At 36.3% G+C, this 26,087-nt stretch overlaps 1 protein-coding gene across 1 annotated transcript in view; it reads right to left on the minus strand.

Moving 5' to 3' along the window:
- Positions 1-26,087, minus strand: part of LOC107757651 (ephrin type-A receptor 6-like) — a 112,327-nt gene that overhangs the window by 30,828 nt on the left and 55,412 nt on the right. The window contains exons 4-5 of the mRNA XM_016575209.1: positions 9,250-9,405; positions 7,117-7,452 (exon numbers count right to left, since the gene is read on the minus strand). Of these exons, the coding sequence (XP_016430695.1) occupies positions 7,117-7,452; positions 9,250-9,405 (492 nt within the window). The remainder of the gene's footprint in view (positions 1-7,116; positions 7,453-9,249; positions 9,406-26,087) is intronic.

The following is a 26,087-nucleotide window of genomic DNA, read 5'->3' on the forward strand; positions in this document are numbered from 1 at the left end:
TTCCTTAAGACCTAATCTGCATATAAAACATTAGAAATTAGATATTTGTATAATTTTTATTTTGTGTTTGACCGTTAAAACAAAAAAAATATTTGTTGTTTGTCTCAATAAATTGGGTTAATTTAAAAATACAGTTGTTAAATAAAAAAAAAAATTATATTGCTCTGTTTTAAAAAAGGTTATAAAAAATGTCAAATATATGAAGAAAGGTAAATTATCGATACCTAAAATCGATAGCTAAAAATGTCAATTATTGATACCGAACGATGTGAAACATTATATCGTTGATACATGTTTTAGCTATATCGCCCAGCCCTAGTTGCTACATATAATAAACTATAAAATATGTTTACTATGGGGATTTTATATTAATATATTCATCTACCCAGAGAATGTACTTATGTGAAAATTACATATCGCCTATATAGGTAACATACTCGACAATATTACATTTTTTATATGAGAGTGTTGAATAATACCACTTAATCACAGTTTTATCATAGTTTATAGTTAAAGTAATCGTTGCAACTATGCAGAAATTGTTTTTATATTATTATAGTTTCAGAATCCCTGTTAGGGAAAACAAAATATTGCTTGATTTCCCAGATGGGTCAGGCTGGCCTGTTGGCTGGTCTTAGAGGGGTTTTGGACACTTATCAGCTTGGCCAGGCTGGAAGACCAGCTTAAACCAGCTAAGAAAATGTAGCGTCTGGACCAATCAAACACACAATTTTTCATTTGATTTAACAAATCAGTTATTCATTAGATTAACAAATCGTCACAGTCCCCTCACCCAATAAACTGGATGCCAGGATGTCTGCAACGACACCAGGACCCCCCTGGTCCCCATGGCAACCACGACACCTTTGCTAGACCAGATACATTTACGACCTAATGGAATGTAAGTAGGGAAAATCACGATTAATTATTCATATTTCCCCATGAGCTGATTCGCTACAAAAAGAAAAGCTAGGCTGATTTAAGGTTGTTGTTTTTTTGGTGTGGGAAAAAGGTTACGTAACTACACTGTGGGAAAACAAGACATTAGCACCCCAAGAAACCAGTGGCAGCATTGGTAAGCTGTTTCAGAGAATGAACCTGTTAAAAACTAGCACTGCTGGCAGAAATGGTTGTGAGCGAACATGTATAAACGCCGGAGGACTCGGGGGGAATGTGTGTGCGTGCCTGTCTTGTCGGCCTGCCAATGTGTCAGCAAAGTGTGCAGGTACACATGGATATGCATGCATATATCAATGTGTCCAAGCATGTGTGTGTGTGTGTGTGTGTGCGTGCTGTGTAATTGAGAGTTCCTCTGACATTATGCAAGCCCACAAACATTCTGACACCTTGCTATTGACAATTCTATCCAAAGCCTAAAAATAATAAATAAATATAGAATTCAGAGTTCGGAACTGCACAACATGTAGCCTCTCAGCCCCTGGAGATAACATTCACATTTCATATGTCTCACACAAACTCATCCACTCTCCAGGAAAGCCTCAAACACACATATCTAAAACATGCCATCCACCCACCCATCCAAAAGCAATGGCAGCACAGAAACCGTGTTCAGCATTAATGCCTGTAGCACTTTGAGTTCTCCACTAGTATTTCTCACACAACATTTCAGCTGACAGTACATTTGTGCTGTAACTCACTCTGGCTGTGGGCTTCTCCTTAAAGACACGGCTGGGTCAAACAACACCTGCCAGCCCCGCTTTATGTTTACAGTGAATGACTGCACTTTGTGTTGACCAAAAAATGCATTGAATAATCCACAACAGAGCTTAACACATTCACATTACTGTACAATTGCATCATACTGTGAGCTTAAAGCCCCTATTGGCTGAGCTTATTTAAAGCTGCAGTGTTTTATTTCGGTACCATTAGTAAGACCAAACATAATTGCACAAAAAAATTACAAAAATTAGAAAAACAATGTTTCTAACAGGCTTCCCAAGCATCGGCCATTGTTTGGAAGAACAGGACATCACCTCCAAGGTTAATGTAGTTAACTGAAACTAAAAATATTTAAATAAATATGAAGAGTTCAGATGCAAAGTTCATTATTTCACTTTAATTGTATAGAAAAGGACCTATACATTGCTATTAGAGTACAATTACTTAACCTAAAAATAGGAGTCTAATAAAAATGCTAATTTTAGAAGAAAATTTCAGATGGCACTTAGAGGCTTTTGCATCTGAACTCTTCATATAGAAATACATAAATATATTTTTACAATGATTTACAGAAAACACTCACTAAAATGCTGTACAGTGCAACAATAGTTTATATAACAATAAAACTTGTCAGGCATATTTAGAAATCATTGGATGTCATTAAAAGCCTCACAGTGCATATAATATGATTTCTATGCATATAAAATCATTTTTGTGAATTTACATTTATGCGGACACCAAAATGGGATGTCTCGGCTTTGACCCATATCAAAGAAAAAAAAGAAAAAAGAAAAAAGAAACACAGCTTTAAATGGTATATGAAACACCTTGACACCTTGTGCAAATTAATTCAAGGTTGTTGTGTTTCACTAACCACTGCGGGTTAGCAGGGTTGCACAGAGGGGGAAAAAAGATGTTTAGATCTATTAAACATGCTTCAATCACTGTGTGAGGAGCTGAGGGTATGATATTTTTGATGTAATATGATTGTCTCTGAGTGGCAGAGAGAGTTCACCATCAAGGCTTGTTTGGATCTCTTGAATCATGATTCTTTGGCTCGGCCGTCTGCCTCTGCTCTTCTCTAGCTCTTTCTGCTCATTAATACTGCAATGGTTCTGGCTAGTATGGGTGGGGGAACTGGAGGGTTGTTGGCCCCTTGCCCCATCATCACCCTTGTGGGATTCCTCCACAGAGTCCAGCCCAGCCCCACAGTCACTACCCCCAACCTGACCTCTATTAACATTTGATGTGGAGCTAAATAGACACCGGAGAGGAAGATTTGCTGTACTGCAAATGTTATACTGTAATGAGCTCTGGGTTTTAACTTTGGCAACTGAGCGCTAGGGATAATCATTAAAAGATATTTATAGCATTAGAGTTACATTCGTGTAGATGCAGTACATACTGTACAAGTAATGTAAGCTTTGTCATTATTAAAGCTATTGTAAACATGCCATTCCAATACTGCAATATATTATTAGGGAGTTTTACAATGAATATAAGATCAAGATCACCTCTGCTTAGACTGATCTAAACATCAGGACAATTAAGCCACACGTTATGAATGTCATTGTATCAAACAACAGCAACAAATTTAGTTGCATTTATATTAAAGAAGCTGATCTTTCATACCTTTTTGAAGCAAACAAAAATTGGACACTTTCTGGTTGTCAAATTTAGTGGAACGTGTTCCTTGTTGATTTGATGAACTAGACCTGTGGTTGCTCTGCTAGGAGACTTATTTGCTAGGGTCACTGGCTTCATAAATTCCTCTAAAAATGACCTTTTTAAAGGGCACCTATTATTATTTTATTTATTTATTCATGCATGCATTCATTCATTCATTTATACATTTATATGTAATTATTTGGCAAATATTCAATTATGTGATTCTGTACATCAGCAATAATTATTTTATCACCTATGCAACATAATCATCATAAATTATGTAAATACAGGATTTTAAAGGAATAGTCTCTCAAGTTCATCTCAAGACCAGGTCCAAGAACATACTTTCATAGTTTTGGACTTGTCATAGATCCAAAATCATTTAGACTCAGTCTTGACTCGGACTCAGCCTACTCAGACCTCGGCCAGGACTCTTCAAAATATCTTCTGTAATGTAGAAGAAAGAAAGTAATACAGGGTTGGAGCATTATGAGGGTGAGTAAATGATGACAGGATTTTAATTTAGTCTTTTTGTCCATTTAGGAGTCCCTGCTCTAAATCAATACAATTCATATATTTTGAAAATTCGTGTAAGTCTCTACAAAACTGCTCTGAATATTTTCAGATGCTATATATACACTGTGCAGCTCAATTTCTTCCTTATACTCTGTCTCTTTCCCTCTCCACAGGTGGTAGATTGAGGGCTTGAAGGATGGGTGTGAAGCTCTTCACTGTGATTACAGCTCATGAGGCAGACTGATCATATCAATCAATCTTTCTTCTTGATGCTGATGAGCCTCCCTGTCTTTACAAAGGATAAAATGACCCTGCCATTTCATACCCTGCCCTGCTGTATAAGACCACCTGGTCCAGATATGACTTTTAACCTTTCTTTCAGATGGCACTTAGAGGCTTTTGCATCTGAACTCTTCATATAGAAATACATAAATATATTTTTACAATGATTTACAGAAAACACTCACTAAAATGCTGTACAGTGCAACAATAGTTTATATAACAATAAAACTTGTCAGGCATATTTAGAAATCATTGGATGTCATTAAAAGCCTCACAGTGCATCCCCCCCAAACTAATTCATTGTAATTTTAAATCTTTACCAATCTTTGCCACTACCCTTGAAACACTAGATTTTTCCCAGTTGTCAAGTTTTTAATCATTTAAAATATATTAAAATTTAGTATGATCTTTTTTTTAATAAGTACAGGTAAGAATAACTATGTTGTTTCATTTTTACATGAATAAATGTTACGCTGAATGATGATGGAACATTTTTTTACCTATTTTTGACATTTTGTTTTCATCAACGTTATTTGAAACATTAAAGTAGAAGCTTTACTTGCATTGACTATGCTTTCCATGCACATAAAATAATTTTTTGTGAATTGAATTTTATGCAGACACCATAATGGGACATCTCACCTTTGACCCATACCAAAGAAAATAAAAGTTATACACTGTGGCTTTAAATGGTATATGAAACACATTGACACCTTGTGCAAATTAACTCAAGGTTGTTGTGTTTCACTAACCGCTTTGGGTTATCAGGGGTTCACAGAAGGAAGAAAGACGTTTCAGATCTATTAAACATGCTTCAATCACTTTTTGAGGAGCTGAGGGTCTGATATTTTTGATGTAATATGAATGTCTCTGAGTGGCAGTGAGAGTTCACCATTATGGCTTGTTTGGATCTCTTGAATCATGATGCTTTGGCTCAGCCGTTCGCATGGCAACAGCCTCTGCTCTTCTCCAGCTCTTTCTGCTCATTAATACTGCACTGGTTCTAGTTAGTATGGGTGGGGGAACTGGAGGGTTGTTAGCCCCTTGCCCCATCATCACCCTTGTGGGATTCCTCCACAGAGTCCAGCCCAGCCCCACAGTCACTACCCCCAACCTGACCTCTATTAACATTTGATGTGGAGCTAAATAGACACCGGAGAGGAAGATTTGCTGTACTGCAAAGGTGGTAGATTGAGGGCTTGAAGGATGGGTGTGAAGCTCTTCACTGTGATTACAGCTCATGAGGCAGATTGATCATATCAATCAATCTTTCTTCCTGATGCTGATGAGCCTCCCTGTCTTTACAAAGGATAAAATGACCCTGCCATTTCATACCCTGCCCTGCTGTATAAGACCACCTGGTCCAGATATGACTTTTAACCTTTCACACTTCTCCAGACATAAAATCATTCATCATGTTGCAGTACTTCATGCAACAAATTGTACTTCACACTATTCCTTTAAAGGAGACATCTGGATAACCAAAGATGAGGAAACGGTTGAATCGCTCTGCTTTACCAAAACACAAACCAATGAAGCTGAAGCACAATCCAGCCAATGCAAGTGAGCAGCGAATCATCAGTCAGGGCACAGGAAATGGGCACACACAGGGAAATTGATAAAAACGATGTGAGAATAAGTCCTGAGAGTCGAGAGAGCCGTCCTGTGGAGACTTGGGCAGATTCTAATAATGAAATTTGGCCATATCTGCAGATACAGCAGCCAGATTGAGGAAGACAGCAGGCTTTTAGATAAAGCCGTGTGTCTCTATTAGTGTGAAACTGAGCTAAGGCCAGGAGACATCCCGCATTTGATGTGCTGAGACAATGCCTCTCCAGGATGAAATGAAATTTGCAGTTATCATCATTATCATGATGAACGATGAGAGTCTGGCCAGGATGGCAATAGTTATGAATACCTTGTGCCAATGGTTTGTTTTTTATAGACAGGGAAAGCATGCTAGCAGGTCTATTGCTCAGAACATCAGGAGACAGAGGTTGGAATGAGAATCTGAGACGCTACAATTTAACCAGTCAAGACTGTTTGAGATTAACTACAAATTGGACCAATTCTAACCAAGTAGATAAGAATAGGCCTATATATGTTAACTGTTCAAACGTTTGGGGTCTGTAAGTTTTTATTTTATTTATTTAAAATTTCTTTCACCAGTGCTACACTTAATTGTTCAAAAACACAGCAAAAAAAGCAATATTATGAAATATTTAATAAAATTAATTCTACTTTATTGTATCTTACAATGTTATTTATTGCTGTGAAGTTGAATTATCGCAGCCATTATTTCAGTCTTCAGTGTCACATGATCCTTCAGAAATTATTCTAATATTCTGATTTGCAGCTCAAGAAACATTTCTTATTATTAGCAATGTTGAAAACAATCATGCATATGTTTGTAGAAACTGTGACACATCATTTTTTTTATTTCTTTGAAATTGATTTAATAGGATGTTCAAAAGAATGGCATTTACTTGAAATAGAAATCTTTCATAACTTTATAAATGTTTTAGTATATCTGTTGGTTGATTTATTGTATCCTTGCTGATTTAAAGTTTTAATTTCTTTAAAAAAATTACTGACCCCAAACTTTTAATGTTTAATTTCATTTCATTTCATTTCATTTCATTTCATTTCATTGTTTAAGTATTTTTTCATGAGCTGTTGGAAGACAGCCTGCAGTTCCAGTTGTCCACCTATGAAGCCTTCCCTATACTATACTGATTATAACTACAACATTATAATTAATGAATAAGCTTTTTTCTTTATTAATGTATAATTTTAATGCATCAGAATCACATGCAGATATCTGTTTAGTCCACTCCTAAATTATTCTGTAATGTGAGCCTTGTTTGTGAGTATATTGTCACAACATAAATTTAAACTTAAAAAAGCCTAGAATATCAACGATCCCCAGTTCAGTTCGAGTCAGTTCAGTGTTAAAAAAGCTCTACTCACCAGCCTGCTCTGTGCTGACGGTGATATTGGCAAGCTGTCTCTCGGATCTGCCCAAGCCCGACACTCCATTCAGAGCCTCGATTTGGAATGTGTAGTTGGCATGCGCCACAAAGTCCTGGACCACCACAGAGGTGCTTGTGAGGCCCGTGGGTTTGGGTACGAAGCGCACGTTGCTGTTGCATGCCTCGCAGGCCTGGCCATCAGCTCCACATCGGAAACAGAAGACATTATAGCTTACATCCTTCCGACCACCTGTGTCGCTGGGCGGAGTCCACTCCAGAAAGAGGGCGGTCTCATTGATGTTAAAAACCATGTTTCGAGGAGAGGAGGGCGGTCCTAAAAGAAAAGACACACCTGAGCCCTTCGCAACCATAATTATCATGCTGACAGAAATCCATCTGTGAGAGGAAAAATAAAACACCTATTTGAGCAAAATAAAAGTGACGTGACATGTGGCCAAGTATGGTGACCCATACTCGGATGCAGATTAAGAATTTTTATCTTTTTTCCGCTCTCTCAAAAATGGTGCATATGCATTAACTAATGAATCCTTTTAATGCCTTAAAAACCACTCGAGAGCATTTGCCATCTCTCTTTCACTCCCTCCCTCTGGTTTCGCTGATATACAAATGTCTCTGCTCTAGTACCCTGGTTCTGCTTCCTATAGAATGCCGGCTCAGAGCCAGATACAGGGAAGTCTGCGTTTATCTGCTGTTTCCCAGACCCAGCTAATGATGATAATGAGAATATGTCCTAGACATGATTATCATAGTTAATGATAATTGCACCCACTCGTGAATAACAAGGAAGTAATTATTCCTCCTCTCCTGTTTTTAATGCAGATTGCTGCTGGTGTTGAAAAGATTGAGTTTGGTGAATAATTTGGGTAAGCGCGATGGGGGGCAGAAGAAGGGAAAGGGAAGAGGGTGATGAAGCAGAAGACTGAAATAACTGGAATTCTGATCGATAGAATCAGAAACAATAAGAGTAGAAATGAGAATGAGAATGATGAGAGAGAACATGTATGCTCATTATCACTATTTTTTGGCACATTTAGTCTTATTGTTCATCTTTAGTTTATCTTTCTTAATTACTTTCTCAATTATTAATACTTATTTAATTAATTATTTTTTATTTAAATCTCTTGATTACTTTTTTGTTCTGCACTGCTACTGAATTTGATCTTTTAATCTTATTTTATATATTTATTTCTCCCTTGGGAAACTGAAACTGGTGCACTGAAAACATTCACATCTCCTTTATCACACTGCTGACTCGTTCCTCTCAGCTGGAATCTTCTTGTGTCACAGTTATAGATGCTATTGAAAATGACCAGGGGGGACCTTCAATATTAATATCATTGCAATATAGTTTTAGTGTTCGTCTTGTTGCGAGGATGATCAGATCACACTCTGATATTACAGGATAGACTCTTAGCTTGTGTGAAATTGCTTAAAGGAATAGTTCATGAGTTTGTTTATTCATATATTTTGGAGAAATTCAGAATTGCATCACTTGCTCAGGTCCTCTGCAGTGAATGGGTGCCGTCAGAATGAGAATCCAAAAAGTTGATAAAAACATCACGATAATCCACAAGTTATCCACACCATCAATTAAAATCTTATGAAGCCATAAGCTGCGTGTTTGTAAGAAATAAATCCATCATTAAGATGTTTTTAACTTCAAACCGTTGTTTCTGACTAAAATATGAGCCCATAATCGATAATAATGCTTCCTTCAGGGAAAAAATAAAAAAAAATCCTCTGTTGTCTTCTCACATCAAGATCCACCAAAATATTTTGTTTAGAACTGTTTTGGAATATTTTTTGCTTGTTTTTATCAGCTGTTTGGGCTCATTCTGATGGCACCCATTCACTGAAGAGGATCCACTGATGATGTAATGCTAAATTTCTCCAAATCTGTTCTGATGAACAAACTCATCTATATCTTTGGTGAACTATTCCTTTAAATATTATTTGGTTATTTAAACTATTTTTTAAAGCTGCCACCACTTTGGAAAAACAAATGTGCTGTTTTGTCATTGCATGTAAAGCACACTAAAATTGAAACTGAAAAACAAAACAAAAAAAGAAAACGGGAAATGAATAAAAACAGAGCAGTAGGCTGACTAACGTGTGCAGGCCATGGTGGGAGGGTCCTTGCTGGCTCTGTAGTAGTTTTTTTCGCAGTGACATTGTGCTGAACCCTCGGTGTGGCTGGAACTGTGTGGGGGACACTTTGAACATTTGATGTTTCCTGCAAAGGCTTTGTAGAACCCAGGTCTGCAGGCTGTGGAGAAAACATAAGAGAAAAGTTATGGCTGTGCGTTCCAGGATTTATTGATAATACAAATTTAATTGAACATTAAATTGAATGATACAGTATGCAAATTATTTAATCAAATGAACAGTTAATCAAATATATATATATATATATATATATATATATATATCCCTATTTGCTGCGGGAAATCACAAATGAAGAAGGCTTTAGAATAATAAAGGCTTTAAAACTTTAATATATTATATTATTTATAGGATGACACATATTCATTTTTACCAAGTTTGGAGTCAGTAAGTCAGTAATTATTATTATTTATTTTTTTTTATATATAAAAAAAACTTTTATACAGTAAGGATGCATTAAATTGATTAAAAGTGACAGTAAAGACATTTATAATGTTATACAAGATTTCTGTTTCAAATACTGTATGTGCTGATATATATTCTAAATGTTCTATTCTACAAATAGGCTAATCTTGAAAAAAAAAATCATGGTTTCTACATAAATATCAAGAAGAACAGCTGTTTTCAACATTGTTAATAATAAACATTTCTCGAGCAGCAAATCAGTATATTAAAATGACTTCTAAAGGATCATCTTACACTGAAGACTGGAGGAATGGCTGCTGAAAAATCAGCTTTGCATCACAGAAAAAAAATAAAATAAAAAAAATGTAATAGCATTTTCACAATATTACTGATTTAATGTATTATTGCAAATAAATGCAGCCTTTGTAAGAAGACTTCTTTTAAAAACATTAATAATCCACTTTGCAATCATGTTCACACAAGACTCATTCTAGCATTCCCTGTTTGACAAATTAAATATTTTATGTTATTTAAATATTATATTGTTGGTCTAAACTCACATGCAGACAAACATCCCTAAATGACCGGTTAAAATATGGACACATATAAGACAGATAAAATGTGAGGTAATGTTTTCAATCTTTAACTACCTCATCAGTCTCCATGGAACTGGTAGCTTAAGAGATACATTAAAAGCTTCAGCTTCTCCCTCTCTCAGTCTCTCTCTTTCTCTCCAGTGTGCAGCCTAACTCATTTGATCTTTTCTATGCTCCAAACCATAGCAGCTCTTAAACACTCCCCGTCTTGGACTTAGACTCCACACTGAAAGACTCGCCAAGGCCCAAGAGAGCAGCCAGACGAGACTGAGTTAAGTGGTACACACACAAGCACACATACTTACACACATCATAGATGTAAGATAGCAGATCTCTTTCTGTAGTGTCTCTACCTCTCTCTCTCTCACACACATACACACACTAGTTTTACTCTTATTTAAATTTGCTCCTCAGAGGTTGGTAAATCTCTATAGCCACAACATTACAGGCATTGATCTGTTTCTCTCTGACTCCAGACACCTTCTCCAGTAACAGGGCCATTCCCGGAGAGCTTCCCCAGCAGCCTTTCGTCCTTATTGTGATGCAGGGAAACAAGTTGTGTGCGCAGGACCTCTGTTAGCATCTTTTAAAATCGGTACAGGCGTTTGGCAGCTTTCCTAGCAAGGAAAACAACTCCAATGCATAAATCATTAATGAGGGTTCTTACTTTTATTTAGATCTGTTGTAAACAAAGTCAACTTCTATTTCACGGAAATGGAGAGCATACATTATGGAAGTGCAAATACGACAAGCAGTCAAACAAATAAGCCACCAAACAGATCTGAGAAAAATTATCTTTCCTGATTTGCACATTAAAGTCAATGTGAAATGCGGATCGCAACCCATTTTATTTTCACAATAAGACGTATTTTGAAGTGAAACAGGATATTGCATAGAATAAAATGTAGAGTGGGTCTTTTATCTTTTCGGAATTTATTGGAAAATTGTGCATTAAATTCCAGATGAGACAAGGTAGTTAAAAATTAAAAGTGGTTCAAGATGTCAACTGAAAAGGAATGACATTTTAAATAAAAAGCTATATTTTAAATAATTTTTAATGAAAAAACAAACAAACATTACAATTTTTTTTTTCACCACTGAAGTTGTGAACTATAAGATAATGTCAGACAGTAGACAGTTTTTTTTCCCTGAAAGTCATGAAAATTCATTGTCATGTCCACTTCTCAAGTTATATATAGTGTGTATGTGATGAAAATGATGGTGGTTGAAAATATATTTGAAACATTTTGGAATAAAATGTCTTAAGGCTAATTTCACAGCTAGCTTTTTTTTTGTATCCCAAATACACACAATTAAAATATATTTTCACACTTTGTGCATAATTTGTCAAACTTACAGCACGACTGGAGATGACACAATAAAATATTCATAAAAAAAAACAACAAAAAAAACATAACGTTTGAACAAAAAATAACCCCTGGGATATAAGAGAGTCCAAAGTTGAAGAAAGATCATTTTATATCAATTTACCACTGTAGTTCCAATTATTTCTGTTCTTAGTGCTACTGCTCCTAAACGTATTACTAGTATTACTCTTATTATGACCTACAAGTACTAGTATTACTCTATTAGAACCACAAGTATTGGTATTTTTACAAGACCCATGGCAGCTCTAATTAGGCCAACAGAAGAAGTAGATCTGCCTCAGTGAAGTGAAGACCAGTGATACCAAGAACGGTACGATTCTGCAGCATTTACCTTTCCCCAGAGGATCCACAGGCAGCCATGCTGCAGAACGGTTCAGCTCTCAATATCAAAGGATGCAAAGCAGGATGAGGCAGCGCTGGAGGCAGGCGTGATAACAAAGTGGTCATTTGGATCTAGGAAATTAGTTCAATTTTAATTTGCTCACATTGTAAAACGACTCCCGGTATGGCTCTTTACAAGGCTTGTAATTACACAGTGGGAAAAAAAAAGAACATTGTTATGGGTGCGCTGGGAAAATAAAAGCAAAAAAAACATAAAAACAATACTACATTCACCTTTAATTAAGCTTCATTTTCAGAAGTTTATTTGGTTTTATTTTAATGATTTCTGTTGTTTTTGGAGCAATTAAGCCTGATTCATATACCACACAAACTTCAGGTGCTAAAAGAGTTGTTTCTGCTACTTTCACCTAAAAAGCAGTTGCCGGATCCAGCGATGTCCACAATTCAGACGTGTACCTTCTAAAAAGCCAATTAAATACAACCCTCAGTGCCAGTTAATGGACTCCGTAATGGCTATGTCAATATGAATATATATTTTCCCCCCTCAGTCAGACATGTATTGAGTATCAGCTGACATACTGTCTGAGCAGGGGGTTAGAACAGCAGGGGAGATGAACAGGAGACAGTAATTTAGAAAATCGATCCAATTCCCTGCAACCGCGCTTTAAACTTTTCTAGAAAAAACGGCCGTGGCTCTGGGAACGAACCTTGGGAAAGTTGTTTGGCTGCCTGACCTCCAGTTCAGGCTTTTGCTTAATGGTCATGTAGCGCATAATAACAACGTCGAGGAGGGTTTAGGTGGTCCATTTGAAAAAAAAGTGGAGTGTTTTATTATTCCGAGTGTGTCTGAATTGTTACGATGACAGACAGCATAGAGAGTAAGTCTCTCTCTCTCTCCCCCAGCAATCATCCCATCTCAACGGCACTTTGCTTGCCCCCGAGGACAAGACCTTTATGACAGCAGGACAAGAGAGTGTCTGTGTGGAAGATATAGTTCTAGAGATTCTTTCCCTCCCCTTCTTTCTTCGTCTTTTCTCCGTGTCTCTTTTCCTCTCTTTCGATGACAGTTTTGGGGCATTTTCCAGCGCCGCTGTTTTTGTGTGCATGAGGTATAAGGCTAGGAGGAGACGGGAACTGAGAGAAAGAATTTTAGGAGAGAGCGAGGAAGAGATGTAGTCCCACAGGTAAACAATTTCATTGTTAGCACAGGGGACTGCCGGTAGAAAATGCAATTATGATTTCGTATGTGGTTTAAAATTCTCATTCGCCTTTAATGAATGGACTCAGAGTTAGTGACCCGACGGTGCAGAGCAGTCTAGGCCTCATCATCTCTCTTCTCTCTCTCTCTTGCCTTTTCTTGGTCTCTTTATCTCTCTCCTTCATTCTCTCTCTTTGTCCCTCCATCTGCCCACCTCCCTCTCTGTATCTCTCTACTCTCTGTTGACAGTCTATCTGGGTATGGAAATAAGCATTGGAGATTGCCTCCAGCTGTATGTCAGTCCCCAGAGGAGGAAATAGACCCATGATAGCACATTTACTTAATACGCTAAAAAGCTGGAAATAATAGCTTTGGTGTGCGAGGGAAACAAATCGGGGAGCTTTCATAGGCAAAAAAAAAAGAATCGTAAAAAAAGAAATTCAATCAGTGGTCCATTTCGGGCAGCCCCGGATCCTGCTGATTCCACTAATTTGTGTTATTTTTTCGCCTCAGCATTTAGATATACAAATCCCATTGAAGCGTTTTCCTGAATGCTAATCATATCTGTCAGTTAGCAGTTGGCAAACAAAGGGTAGAGTGACAGATTGCTGGAATATACTCAATGCTTCCTCACATGACAGTTTTACAAAATGCAGAGTATTAACAGTCATTATTCAATTTGGAAAGGCAGTCTATAGCAAAAATTGTAATGGACTGCTAAATGTGTTCAGCGGCTTGCGAGCGCGTGCTGCCTTCCTCCGACTTGCCGCCCGGAGCGAATATTGAAAAAAGAATTATAAGCATTGAGTTTTAGGACAAATTATTAATTTTTAATCTCCAGTTGGTATTCAAATGTTATGAATGTGATTTTCTACCTGAGGAGACGCGTGTGTATTTTCTGCCTTATGCTCAGCAATAGGCCTTCATTGAGCGGAGGAGGAATTCTGCTTTCCATTTATCTGTGTCAATTTGATGTACATTTAACTGGCTGCTAATGCAGAACTTGTTGTTCGGTCCTTTATGTAATGCTACTTTTGTATTGCGGAGTTGTTGATATTGCAATTTCGCTCTATGTGCCACTGAGGAGGACACTTGACCTTGAGCTGCTCCGGGGGGGCTATACCTGCAAATGTTTTCTCACTAGTAGCACTGGTGGTATGGCTTACATACTGTATCCACCTTATTTTTAACGTAAGAGCGGATGCAGCCATCTCTTAGTTGAAAGTGCAAGCCTTCTGGAGTAATTTGTTTCCAGTTATTTTAGTTGTATAAAAACAGTCTGATTTCCCCATTGCAAAACAAGTTGGATAGCAGTACAACTGGTATATTTGCAGCACAAATCATAACCAAGCAGAAAACTGTATCAAAACTATATCAGAATTAGTTTTGGTATGTCGTGCCACAATGCATACAGCCGTCTTGTTTCTCATTGCATTCAGGCAATTTATGACTATTTTGAGTACAGTTTGTAATTTGAGTATTATACTGTGAATATGTTTCTGTACTGATGCTTAAGTTATTTATCTGTTATGAATTATTGTGGTTTTTCAATGAAGAGTCAAAGATCAATCCATATATAGGCCTGACACAATAACTACTTTTTTGGGGGCAATATATTGTCCCAGAAATAACACAGAAGGCAGTGGTGGACAAAGTACACAAATCAAGTACTTGAGTAAAAGTACAGATCCGTATAATAAAATATTACTCCAGTAAAAGTAAAAGTACTCCATTTTCAATTTTACTCGAGTGAAAGTACAAAAGTACTTGATTTTTTATGTACTGAAGTAAAAAGTACCGATAGATGAATGTTTATCTTGCAGTTTTATATAGGTTACTTTTATCATTTAATTTTATATTAGCATATATTTTTTTATAATCCTACTGCTCAAAATACCTGGGATTTTCCCAAAATAACCAATAAGCATCACATCCTTTCTTTTTCCCTCAGATGTAATCTATCTAGGTGGTTGAATAAAAATATTTGGACTTTATTTTTACAAATTTCCACAATTTAGCACCAGCAAGCTCGTTAGCTAGACAGTTAGCATCAGCTAACATTGTAGCATTTTGATAAAACTGTTAACGTTACGGCAGCGGGGAATATGAACGTGCAGGAGTTATTTTATTTAATCTGTGTTATTTTCATGTTTTTTGACCTAAAACATAGAGACTCTGATGTTAATGTGTCTGCATTCAAGCATTTCAGTGGGCTTAAACAGATCACCCTTTACAGCAGATTTAGTTCACAAACAACTGACAGCTTTGACCTAAATATGATTTTCAGTTACAATAATTAATCCTAAAATTCAACATTAGTAACTTACTTTTAACAGAATCAGACACGCGCGCACTCACAAGATGTCCCGGTTCTTACTTGTGAATTCAGTTCACTGGAGACTCGCACTAAACAGCAGACACCGCTTCTGCGTCTCGGAGCACTTGATATATTATAAGGAGTAACGATAAGTTTTATGAAATGTAGTGAAGTAAAAAGTACGATCTTATGCTTTGGAATTTAGTGAAGTAAAAGTAAAAGTTACTCAAGAAAAAAAACTACTCCAGTAAAGTACAGATACTTAAAAAATTTACTTAAGTACAGTAACGGAGTAAAACTACTTCGTTACTGTCCACCACTGACAGAAGGACAGGTAATCCAAAAACAGCACATGTGAGATCCAAACATCAATAACCGACAACACAAACTGAACAGACAGGAACTTAAATACACAGACCAAATGAGGATAATTAACAAGACACAGGTGAAGTAACTAACGTAATCAATGGGGAGACAGAAACTAGGTCAAAGAACAAAACTAGACAAGCAAACAAAGTCCAAACTAACAGAAACCGTGACAATTATTGACATTTTAGGACCATTTTTTTTGCCACTGACTATATAATGCAAGTACCAAAAATAAAAGTATCGGTATCGGGCGAGTACTGGAAAAAGTGGTATCGGTGCATCCCTAATATAATGATAATAGAAAACAGTGCTGACGCCAGTTGAGGGAAATCCCCTTAAATTTTGAAAGGATACTATGACAAAAATATATATTTTTTCTTATTCTGACAACTGATGACAAACTGTTTTTTTTTCAGTGTTACATTTTTTTATGTAAACAAACATGCATGTAAACACATCACGGTCATTCGACAAGTCGATACAGTAATTCTAGCAACAGGCCTATCCATATAAAATTAAATTAATATTTTCAAATAAACAAACAAACAAACAAACATTGTTGAGTGGTTATGGGAAAATATGCAAGATTCCAAACTTTAACATTTTTAAGCAATACATTTCCACAAATGAAATAATTGCTAATCTAGAAATGAATGAAAATCATTCACACATTTGTATGTTTCCATTACTTTTCACAAATTTTTTAATTAACTGTTTTTTTTTTACTTGCACATTTTGTAAAGTATTACATGTCAATGGGAACCATGTGTATAACACATTTTGGGGTTGAATTCATGTATTGTAATACTTCATAATCAGCTTGATATAAAATGAATACAGCACAATCTTATACAATTTTAGTATCCCACCCCTATAATTATTGTATAAATAGGGGCCCTGCATAAAAAAGTATATCCTAAAACAACAATGGCGACATGCTAAAGTTGTCTGAAACTACTTTTGGCAGACGTTCTTTGGTGGACAATATTTCTGATGCAATGCTCTTGTACTCCTTCAGCTCATAAACTTGTCTTTGGCATTTCTCTCTAAATTTCTATTCTGCTCATTTTTCCTTCTTTCATCACCTCTTTTTCCCTGGTTCCTCCTTGTACATTCTGCCTTACTCCCTTCTTCCACCTCCCACACCCCACTCTCATCCCATCAACCATTTCTTTCTTTTCCTCTCACCTTTTGCTCCCTTTGTCATTAAACTTTAAGCTCTCACTGTATTTTTTCCTCCCCCTTTTTTGACCACGAGTCCATTTTTGCTTGCTGGAATTAAAGAGAGGAAAAACAAAGTTAATGAATTCTTAATGAGGAGCACCGAGGCTGGAGGTGACACAGGGGAAAAATACTTCCCACCCCCTGATTGATGATCATAAGAGAACATTCAAATAAACCAAACCGAGTGATTTATTTCCTGCTGCGTAAGACCTCAGCCACTGGCGTATACAGGAAACACATTTGACAGACACTGAGAGACAAAGCATTCGACTACAGCCATCAGTTAAAGCTTAACTGCAGGGTCCTTAGGCTGCCATGGTTGGACATTTGCTTTTGACAGTTCAAGGAAGTGCCCTGCTCGTATGGTAGATCTAAAGCCCTATTTGGACGGGACTAGTTTTCTAAACTACATTTGAGTTTCGATTCTTATCACCTGATGTCTGCGATTTTCATGTACCCATTCGGATGGGACTAACATCTCTGTGTTTATTACAGAGGTGGGAGGGTCTGTTTTGTACATCTGGGCGTCACAGAGATCACGCGCTCTGTATGCGTGCATTCGGATTGATTACCATTAGTACAATCACACAAATACCATGGTGAAGATAAATGGCTAGTATAGCAAAACCATGTTAATGTGTGGTTACTTTATTTTAACAATTTTTTTTAGAAACCCATGTTTAATTTTCATAAGGGTACATATGTAATTAAAACATTATGTAATTGAGTGCAGAAATTAACGTGAGTAATCTTACCTGATGCCGATATTACAATAGCCAGTCTTAACAGTTTACGTGATCTGGCTCTTGATTTTATTATTGTTATTTTTTTTATTTCTTTGCCGGGAGGCAAATATATCAAACATGCGCGCGGTAAGAGCATCTACGGTAATTCACCTTGGCCAAAACACACAAGGAAACGCGTCGTGAAAAAAAATATCACAGACATTCGCATTCGGACGGGATTCGTTTTCTGAGGATCACTGAGTTTGCTGAAAAACAGTAGGTAATTTGCTCTGGAATTATTACAGCGGTTGTGTGAGAAAAACACAGATGTGGCAGATTCGGACGGGATTAAAATCACCAAGTACATCTGTGAAACACAAATTTCTCTAACGACCCCCTGTAAAACTAGTCCCGTCCGAATAGGGCTTTTATGTAATTGAGTGCAGAAATTAACGTGAGTAATCTTACCTGATGCCGATAGATATTACAACAGTCTTAACAGTTTACGTGATCTGGCTCTTGATTTTATTATTGCTATTTTTTTTATTTCTTTGCCGGGAGGCAAATATATCAAACATGCACGCGATAAGAGTGTCTATGGTAATTCACGTTAGCCAAAATACACAAGGAAATGCGTTGTGAAAAAAAATATCGCAGGCAATCACAGATATTCGCATTCGGACGGGATTAGTTTTCTCAGAGGATCAGTTTGCTGAAAAACAGTATGTAATTTGCTCTGGAATTATTACAGAGGTTGTGTGAGATAAACACAGACGTGGCAGATTCAGACAGGATTAAAATCACCAAGTACGTCTGTGAAACACAAATTTCTCTCCTTTGTCTTTGTCTTTGTTTTTTTTTTTGGACGTCACAAGCCGCCTGCCACAAAGAAAGCTATTTCATCCTCAGAATCCATATTTTTATGAATGGCACGAAACGTAATGCTTACGTCAGAGTTTGAAAAAAGTAGTAGATTCGTGTCGTGTGTGACTGCCTCCGTACGATTTTCGGATAAACTCAATCGTGACATGTGCCAGAGCTCACGACGTTCCGACCTTCAGAATCGCACCGTGTACGCCCGCCTTAAAACAGCTTCAGGGTTTTGAAAGATGGATACATGCAAGCCATGGGAATATAAGTGCGCGCTTAAGTAGGCATGGCAGGGAAAACGACGACCTGATGCAAAAACCTTACATTCCTTAGCAGTTGCTACCAATTACTTCAATTATGTTAGTGGCCAACCTCTGACCTAGACGTAAAAGTGCTATTCCAGAGAGAAAACACGCTACAGCACAAAGTTCACCCATCTGACAAGCTTAATGAACATCTAACAGGCTTAACGAGCTCCTTCACACATACTGGCATTCAGTCGATTTGGATTCAATTATCATTTATGGTGCAATCAAATCTAAGCCTGCTTAGAGAGTGTAATAGGCTCCTAATTGAGAATGATCGTGTTATGCACTGGGCATTTGAACTTTATGCTGTTAAGACATTTAAAAGCACCTTTAGGCATGTACAAATTAGCAAAATACAACTAAAGTTGAATGTGTGAGCATCTTGATACAATATTGTACTTTAATGTCAGCTTTTTGTGTCTGCTGAATCATACATAAGCAATATTTTCAAGATTTGTTTTATCCACTTTTATTTACATAAAAAGAACACTGTGCAGAGTTGTTTGGGTGAACTTTCGAACAGCTTTGATATTTGATGCTGTTCCCTAAACTCGGAACATTCTCTCTCCGGTATATTGAACATTATGCTCTATTTTTGGAGAAGTGGGCATCCTAACTGCGGATAGTGAGGTGTATAACTGTTGTATCAATCAAAAAATTTCCCTGAGGTGCAAAAGTGCCTGAATGGCCCCAGTTCTCTCTTTCCATGCCCTGTGCTCAGTGCGCTTTACTGCAGGGCTCAATCCATAGAGAACGAGGAAAGAAACAAGATGGCATCTGAAATGAGTCCAAGCAAATATCACTGCCGGATGATCGGCAAGATTCTTTCTGTACAAAAGTGAATGAATAAATGAAACTGAAACACCTACCTCTAAGCACTGAAAGCTCAAGATGTTTCTAGATATTAAACTTGTAGTATGTTGACTGATTCAATCTACTGCAGTTAGAAGCAAGAAAATGTTTTATAGTGTGATTACAATTGAAGGATATGCAATATTTACAATAAGTCTCATTCATTCATTCATTCAAATGATAATGTGTGCACTAATACACAAAGTGGTGTCCAAACATCTGAAATCAGCAATAATGCTTTATATTTTATGTAAATGTTTCACTACAAACTATATTATTAGTGTAACAAATGGTATTACATCCAAAAATTCAGTATTTGTAATACAGTAGGTGGAAAATATTTGGATGACCTACTACTTGAGCTGAGATTTTGAATTACACATCCAATTGACACTTTACTATCCCATGAGGACACGAGAGAGTAGTTGTGAATAGCAGTTAAGTGACTCAACTGACCAACTGTAAGTCACATGACAAAGTAAACACGGTGGATGTAGTACAACTGCAACGCAACACTAGCAAAGTCTGTAAAGGTTGTCGAATGTAGAACTTAGCCTGTATGTGGTTTTGGACGCAACCAAGATCGCATCTAAGATCAACATGGCAGATGTAATATGTCTGAATTATTTTCACACTTTGCACATATATACTTAGAACTTATAGAGTATACTTTATTATTATTGATGTTGTTGTTATTACACCTTTCATACATAATGTGTTTAATTACAGAACATAAAACATGAATGTTAAAGGAAACAAGATGAACAGAGAAAACATGTAAAAATAGGATACAATAATGATAATAATAAAGTACTACATTGCCAATAATAAAATACACCAAATATGTTATTCAAAGTTTCACTGTAAAACAGTGGAGAATCTTCAATATTACTTCTTCCTTTTACACTGTCACTTTTGTTTTTTGAGAATTATTAACATCCTAAATTTTCTTTATTTTCTAGCTTTGGGATAAAGTTCTGCACATCCTTTCCTCTGGCATATTCTTTTATTAAATATTTGTTGCTAATTTAATTTTGCCTTCAGCAACCAAACAAATGTGTAGAACTTTCCTATCTATTTAACATGGTTTACCACTTTAAAACCCATTCCATATAATTTTTTTCTTCATAGATCAGCACAGAAAATGTGAAAACAGTCAGCAGATTCCATCAGAGTATAAAACAAAGAGTATACAACAGAAAAAAGTACCAAGACTTTTATACAGTGATCAAACGGCTACTGCAGAAGAAATCTGTAATACAGAAGAGTAAATACTGCTGTACAATCATTTTATTGTTTCTCTACATTTTAGTTAGAGTACTTTGTACTCGATTACTAAAAGTTGTTTTCCATTATTTTGAAAAACAATTTAAAAAGTGCTGCTTTTATAGACCTATGCTGACAGAGAAAGAAAAAAAAAATGTATACTCTTAACACCAAATCCATATCCACAGTCTTAAAGTGCTTTTGTGAAGGGCCTGTCTGATGGATGGACATCAGCACACTGGTGTAAAACAGTTTCAAGTGCCCACACACAGAACATGTTATAAATACTGTCTTAATGACAATTACGATGTGGAGCGAGAGACTGGAGTACTATTTAAAAATCAGCAGTGTGTGTAAATGACAGAGAAGTGGATTCTGCCTGTGCAAAGGTATATGAGAAGAGCGCGAGGCAGACAGAGAGATGGGAGAAGCCTCGAAACGTAATCATTTCAAACGATGAACTGCCACTCAAAGCAGAGCGAGGGGGTAATTGGGTGTCATTTGCAAGTAATTAAGTGAACGTGGATGTGTGAATTCAAACGTATGCAGATTTGCTCATTAACAATTGTCTCTGGAAGTGAAGAGCTCACTGATTCAGCATTGTCTTTGTGTGTATGAAATAGTGTTTTATATTCTTTTAAGCAAGATCTAAGAGCCCTCAGCCATGCTAAATACCACAGATGTGAGGTACTTTAATAATGTGTTCTGACTCTTTCTTTTAATTATAAATGTCTCTTCAGGCCAAAGAGCATAACTGGCTCTTCATTTATAGTGGGATGCGAGCATGCCAAAAATGAATGAATCAATAAATAAACTTCAAATATTTAATTATTCATTATTGATGATAACAACCCGACCATGGTGGGGTTATGCCTTCTGAAAGTGTATCACCATGTATTTATTTGGGCTGTTGATTAATTAAAATGGTTAATACAATTAATTACATGATTTGCTGCTCAATGAGTCAAATTAATTAATCGCATATTTCAATATTTGCTAAGGAAATCCCACAAATGAAGGTAATTTAAGAGATTAGGCTAGTGTGGCAGACGAGTGAAGCTCTGACATTGCAACAAAACATACTGTTCTTTTTATTTGCAAATTATTAAACATAAGTCCACAGCAATCATATTGCCTTTGGTATTTTCAATTGTGTCTCATGTTAAAAATGCTAGGCCTACATGACAGAGTTTACAGATCATATAATATTTTTAGTTCATTGAAATGTTATTTTTATTAACTAAATAATTATTTAACTAAATGAAAATGTTAAAGTAACAGATATAAAATGTATCCTTTTTTCTCTATATATTTTTTTCTTAATATTTTTGTGTGGAACTACACATAGTCAACAGAAAGTCATCCCGAATTCAAGGTGCTGATCCTGTCTCCACCTGTCCGACTTGGTTACCCAATAACCCTCCCCACCAAACCCTGGATGCATGCAGGCATGCACAGGGATCATTTCAGCTCCCATCTGCTTTTAGTACTCCAATATGAATTCTAAATATTGCCTGGCCAGGAACAATAAGAAGGGAAAAATCGTCTATATTTACATAAACAGCCTGGACCCATCACATTTCACAATCCAGATATATATTTTACAGAAAGCAACTCCATTTCTTCTGAGAATGACATTAAGGGAAAAACTAATCCAAAACCCTACATTTTTAGGTTGCACTTTTTCTAATTTAACAGTTTTAGAGGAAGGGAGGCGACGCAGATGATAATCATTGCTTATTTTGAATATGGGCATGATGAAAGTTATGCATTTAGAAATTGCATTTCTTGTTTATCTTTCCAGGAGAAACTCACAATCATCAGTTTGAAAGTCTGCGGCAATGAGTGAGGGCTGAAGCGAAGCCAAGGCTTCCATCCGGAAAACAAAGAGAACATATGGGACAAGAGGGAAGAGTGGATCATTCATCAAGAAATCCTGATGTATTCTGAGGAATATCCATCATACCCTAAGGGCAAACTACTGGAAAGAAATAAATGGAAAGAAAGAGGAAGGTTGCATTTGTCTATTTCATAGAGGAAGTATCTTCCAAGGACATACCTATGGACGTCTCTTAATTTATAGATCTCTGATTCTGATGACAGGTGGATAATAAAAAGGAAATAAAATGGATCTGGAAAAAAAAAAAAGCTAAAATGTGATTATCAGCACATGGGCATTTTTCTGCGATGAACAGTTCTGGCTATCAAAAGTGTTTGGAGTATATTTATCCAATTACATGACAGTGTAAGGTTGTCGTTTTCCATACAGACTTGAGTGAGTGCAAGTTATTACATAATTAAATATTATGCAGTAGGCTACTACAAAACAGGGGTGTCACATCATGTAAGTATTGACTGTGATATTTAAAAAATAAAACATTGATCTAGTTTTAATACTGCACATATGATAATATCATAAATATCCCAGGGCTAGTGACTTGACATGTAGTGTGTAGCCAATACTGCCACACAAAATCATGTCGGAGAGATGGCAGCAAGACACTCTATAACACCAGACAAAAGTTAGCTTACCAGTGTGGGAGTTTTTTGGATTCTGTAAAAATGACAATCTAAAGGAAGTGCCGATCGGCAGTACATTCTTTTTGTATGATTTTGTAAGGTTATGGTTACAAACTCTTCATGAACTTGTATTTTGAGTGATTCATTGGCACATACACTAACGTTTAAAAGTTTGGGATCAGAACGGTTTTTAATGTTTTTTAAAGGAGTTTCTTATGCTCATCAAGATGGCATTTATTTGCAGGGGTGCACATAAGTTTTTCAGCCTGGTTCTCATAAGAGAAAGTGGAGATTTGGTTTGGTCCTCACACTGCACATAGTGTGACCCATTAAATACAACTATAAACAAATAAATTGATCGTAGTGATTTTTTAAATTAAATAATAAATTAAATAATAAAGTGTGATAATACTATTATATTTTAAAATAAAAAGGGAATATTAAATACAAATACAACTATTTTATAGTAAACTTCTTCTACTTCTTTTTTTTAAAGATGAATTTTCATCATTTTCAAACTTAAAATCAGCAGGCTTTTATTTTGGCAGGTTGCCGGCAAGTAATAGTGATGGGAAGTTCGGATCATTTTACCGACTCGGACCTTTGAGTCTCGTTCAGCAAAATGAACGAATCTTTTTTCGAGTCATTTCGTTCATTTTAGCAAAATATAATTAAAATGTTACGTGTTACTTCCTTAACACATCTACTACTTACGCAAACGTTGATCACACTACAAACAATACAAAACTGCAATAAGAAACAGAAAAGATTAATTGTCACTAGTGTTACGTATCCGGTCCATGAACTTCCGTCTGCTAGCCATCAGAGGTCACCCTTTCCATTTTCATTGACTCTCGCACTACACACTGTTGCATATCACCCCGGACTACATATCCCATCATTCATTGCACTGATTGCACACAGCACTGATTGCACACAGCTGTAACAACTAGCAAGTAAGTAAATGTGCTTCTGGGTTTAGCGCTGCCGACTGAAGCGCATCAGTGAATGAAATGTCACAGTTTTGCATTGTGCTTTGAAAACAGCAGCGGGTAGCCTAGATTTATGCTTTCAGTTCTAATAGAAATCTTATACAGTATTACAGTTTGTCGATCTAAAATGGTAATTGTACATTAACAGCTGTCAACAATGTCGGTATGCAAATGCGCTGTCAGAACTTATTTACACAGCGCATTTTTTATTTTGGTCGCACATGCGCACCTGCGTACCACTTATGTGCACACCCCTGTTAGCGCTGCCGACTGAAGCGCATCAGTGAATGAAATGTCACAGTTTTGCATTGTGCTTTGAAAACAGCAGCGGGTAGCCTAGATTTATGCTTTCAGTTCTAATAGAAATCTTATACAGTATTACAGTTTGTCGATCTAAAATGGTAATTGTACATTAACAGCTGTCAACAATGTCGGTATGCAAATGCGCTGTCAGAACTTATTTACAAAGCACATTTTTTTATTTGGTTGCACATGCGCACCTGCGTGCCACTTATATGCACCCCTGTTTATTTGATAAAAAATACAGGATATATATTTTGAATAAATGCTGTTCTTTTTAACTTTTTATTCATCAAAGAATCCTGAAAAAAGTATTGCAGTTTCCCAAAAAATATTTGGCAGCACAACTGTTGCCAACATTGATAATTCTAATAATAAATCAGCATATTAGAATGATTTCTGAAGGATCATGTGACACTTTAGACTGGAGTAATGGCTGATGGAAATTCAGCTTTGCATCACAGAAATAAATTATATTTTAAAGTATATTAAAATAGAAACCATTAGTTTATATTGTAATAACATTTTGCAAGATTACCGTTTTTTTCTGTATTTTTGATCAAATAAATGCAGCCTTGATGAGCATAAGATACTTCTTTAAAAAACATTACAAGTCTTACTGATCACAAACTTTTGAACAACAGTGTATATGCAACTAAAACAACATATACAGACAAATTTGTATGTTTATATATGTTTTTGTACTGCTTTTTTTTTTACATACACGTCTAATTGCTTATATAATATCAACTTGTATTGATGGGCTTTAGGATGGAAATACATGTCATGAGATATGTCCAAAAATGTATTAAAGGGGTCATATGATGCGATTTCAATTTTTCCTTTCTCTTTGGAGTGTTACAAGCTCTTGGTGCATAAAGAAGATCTGTAAAGTTGCAAACACTAAAGTCTCTAAACCAAAGAGATATTCTTTATAAAAGTTAAGAGTCAACCACGCCTACCTAAAACGGCTCGTTCTAACACACCCCACATACCTACGTCACTATCTGGGAAGAGTTGCATAACGCCGCCCAAATAGTGACGTAGGTATGTGGGGGCGTGTTAGAACGAGCCGTTTTAGGTAGGTGTGGCTGACTCTGAACTTTTATAAAG

Source organism: Sinocyclocheilus rhinocerous, unplaced genomic scaffold (genome assembly GCF_001515625.1).
Source record: "Sinocyclocheilus rhinocerous isolate Xijiao unplaced genomic scaffold, SAMN03320098_v1.1 scaffold1254, whole genome shotgun sequence".
Classification (NCBI taxonomy): domain Eukaryota; kingdom Metazoa; phylum Chordata; class Actinopteri; order Cypriniformes; family Cyprinidae; genus Sinocyclocheilus; species Sinocyclocheilus rhinocerous.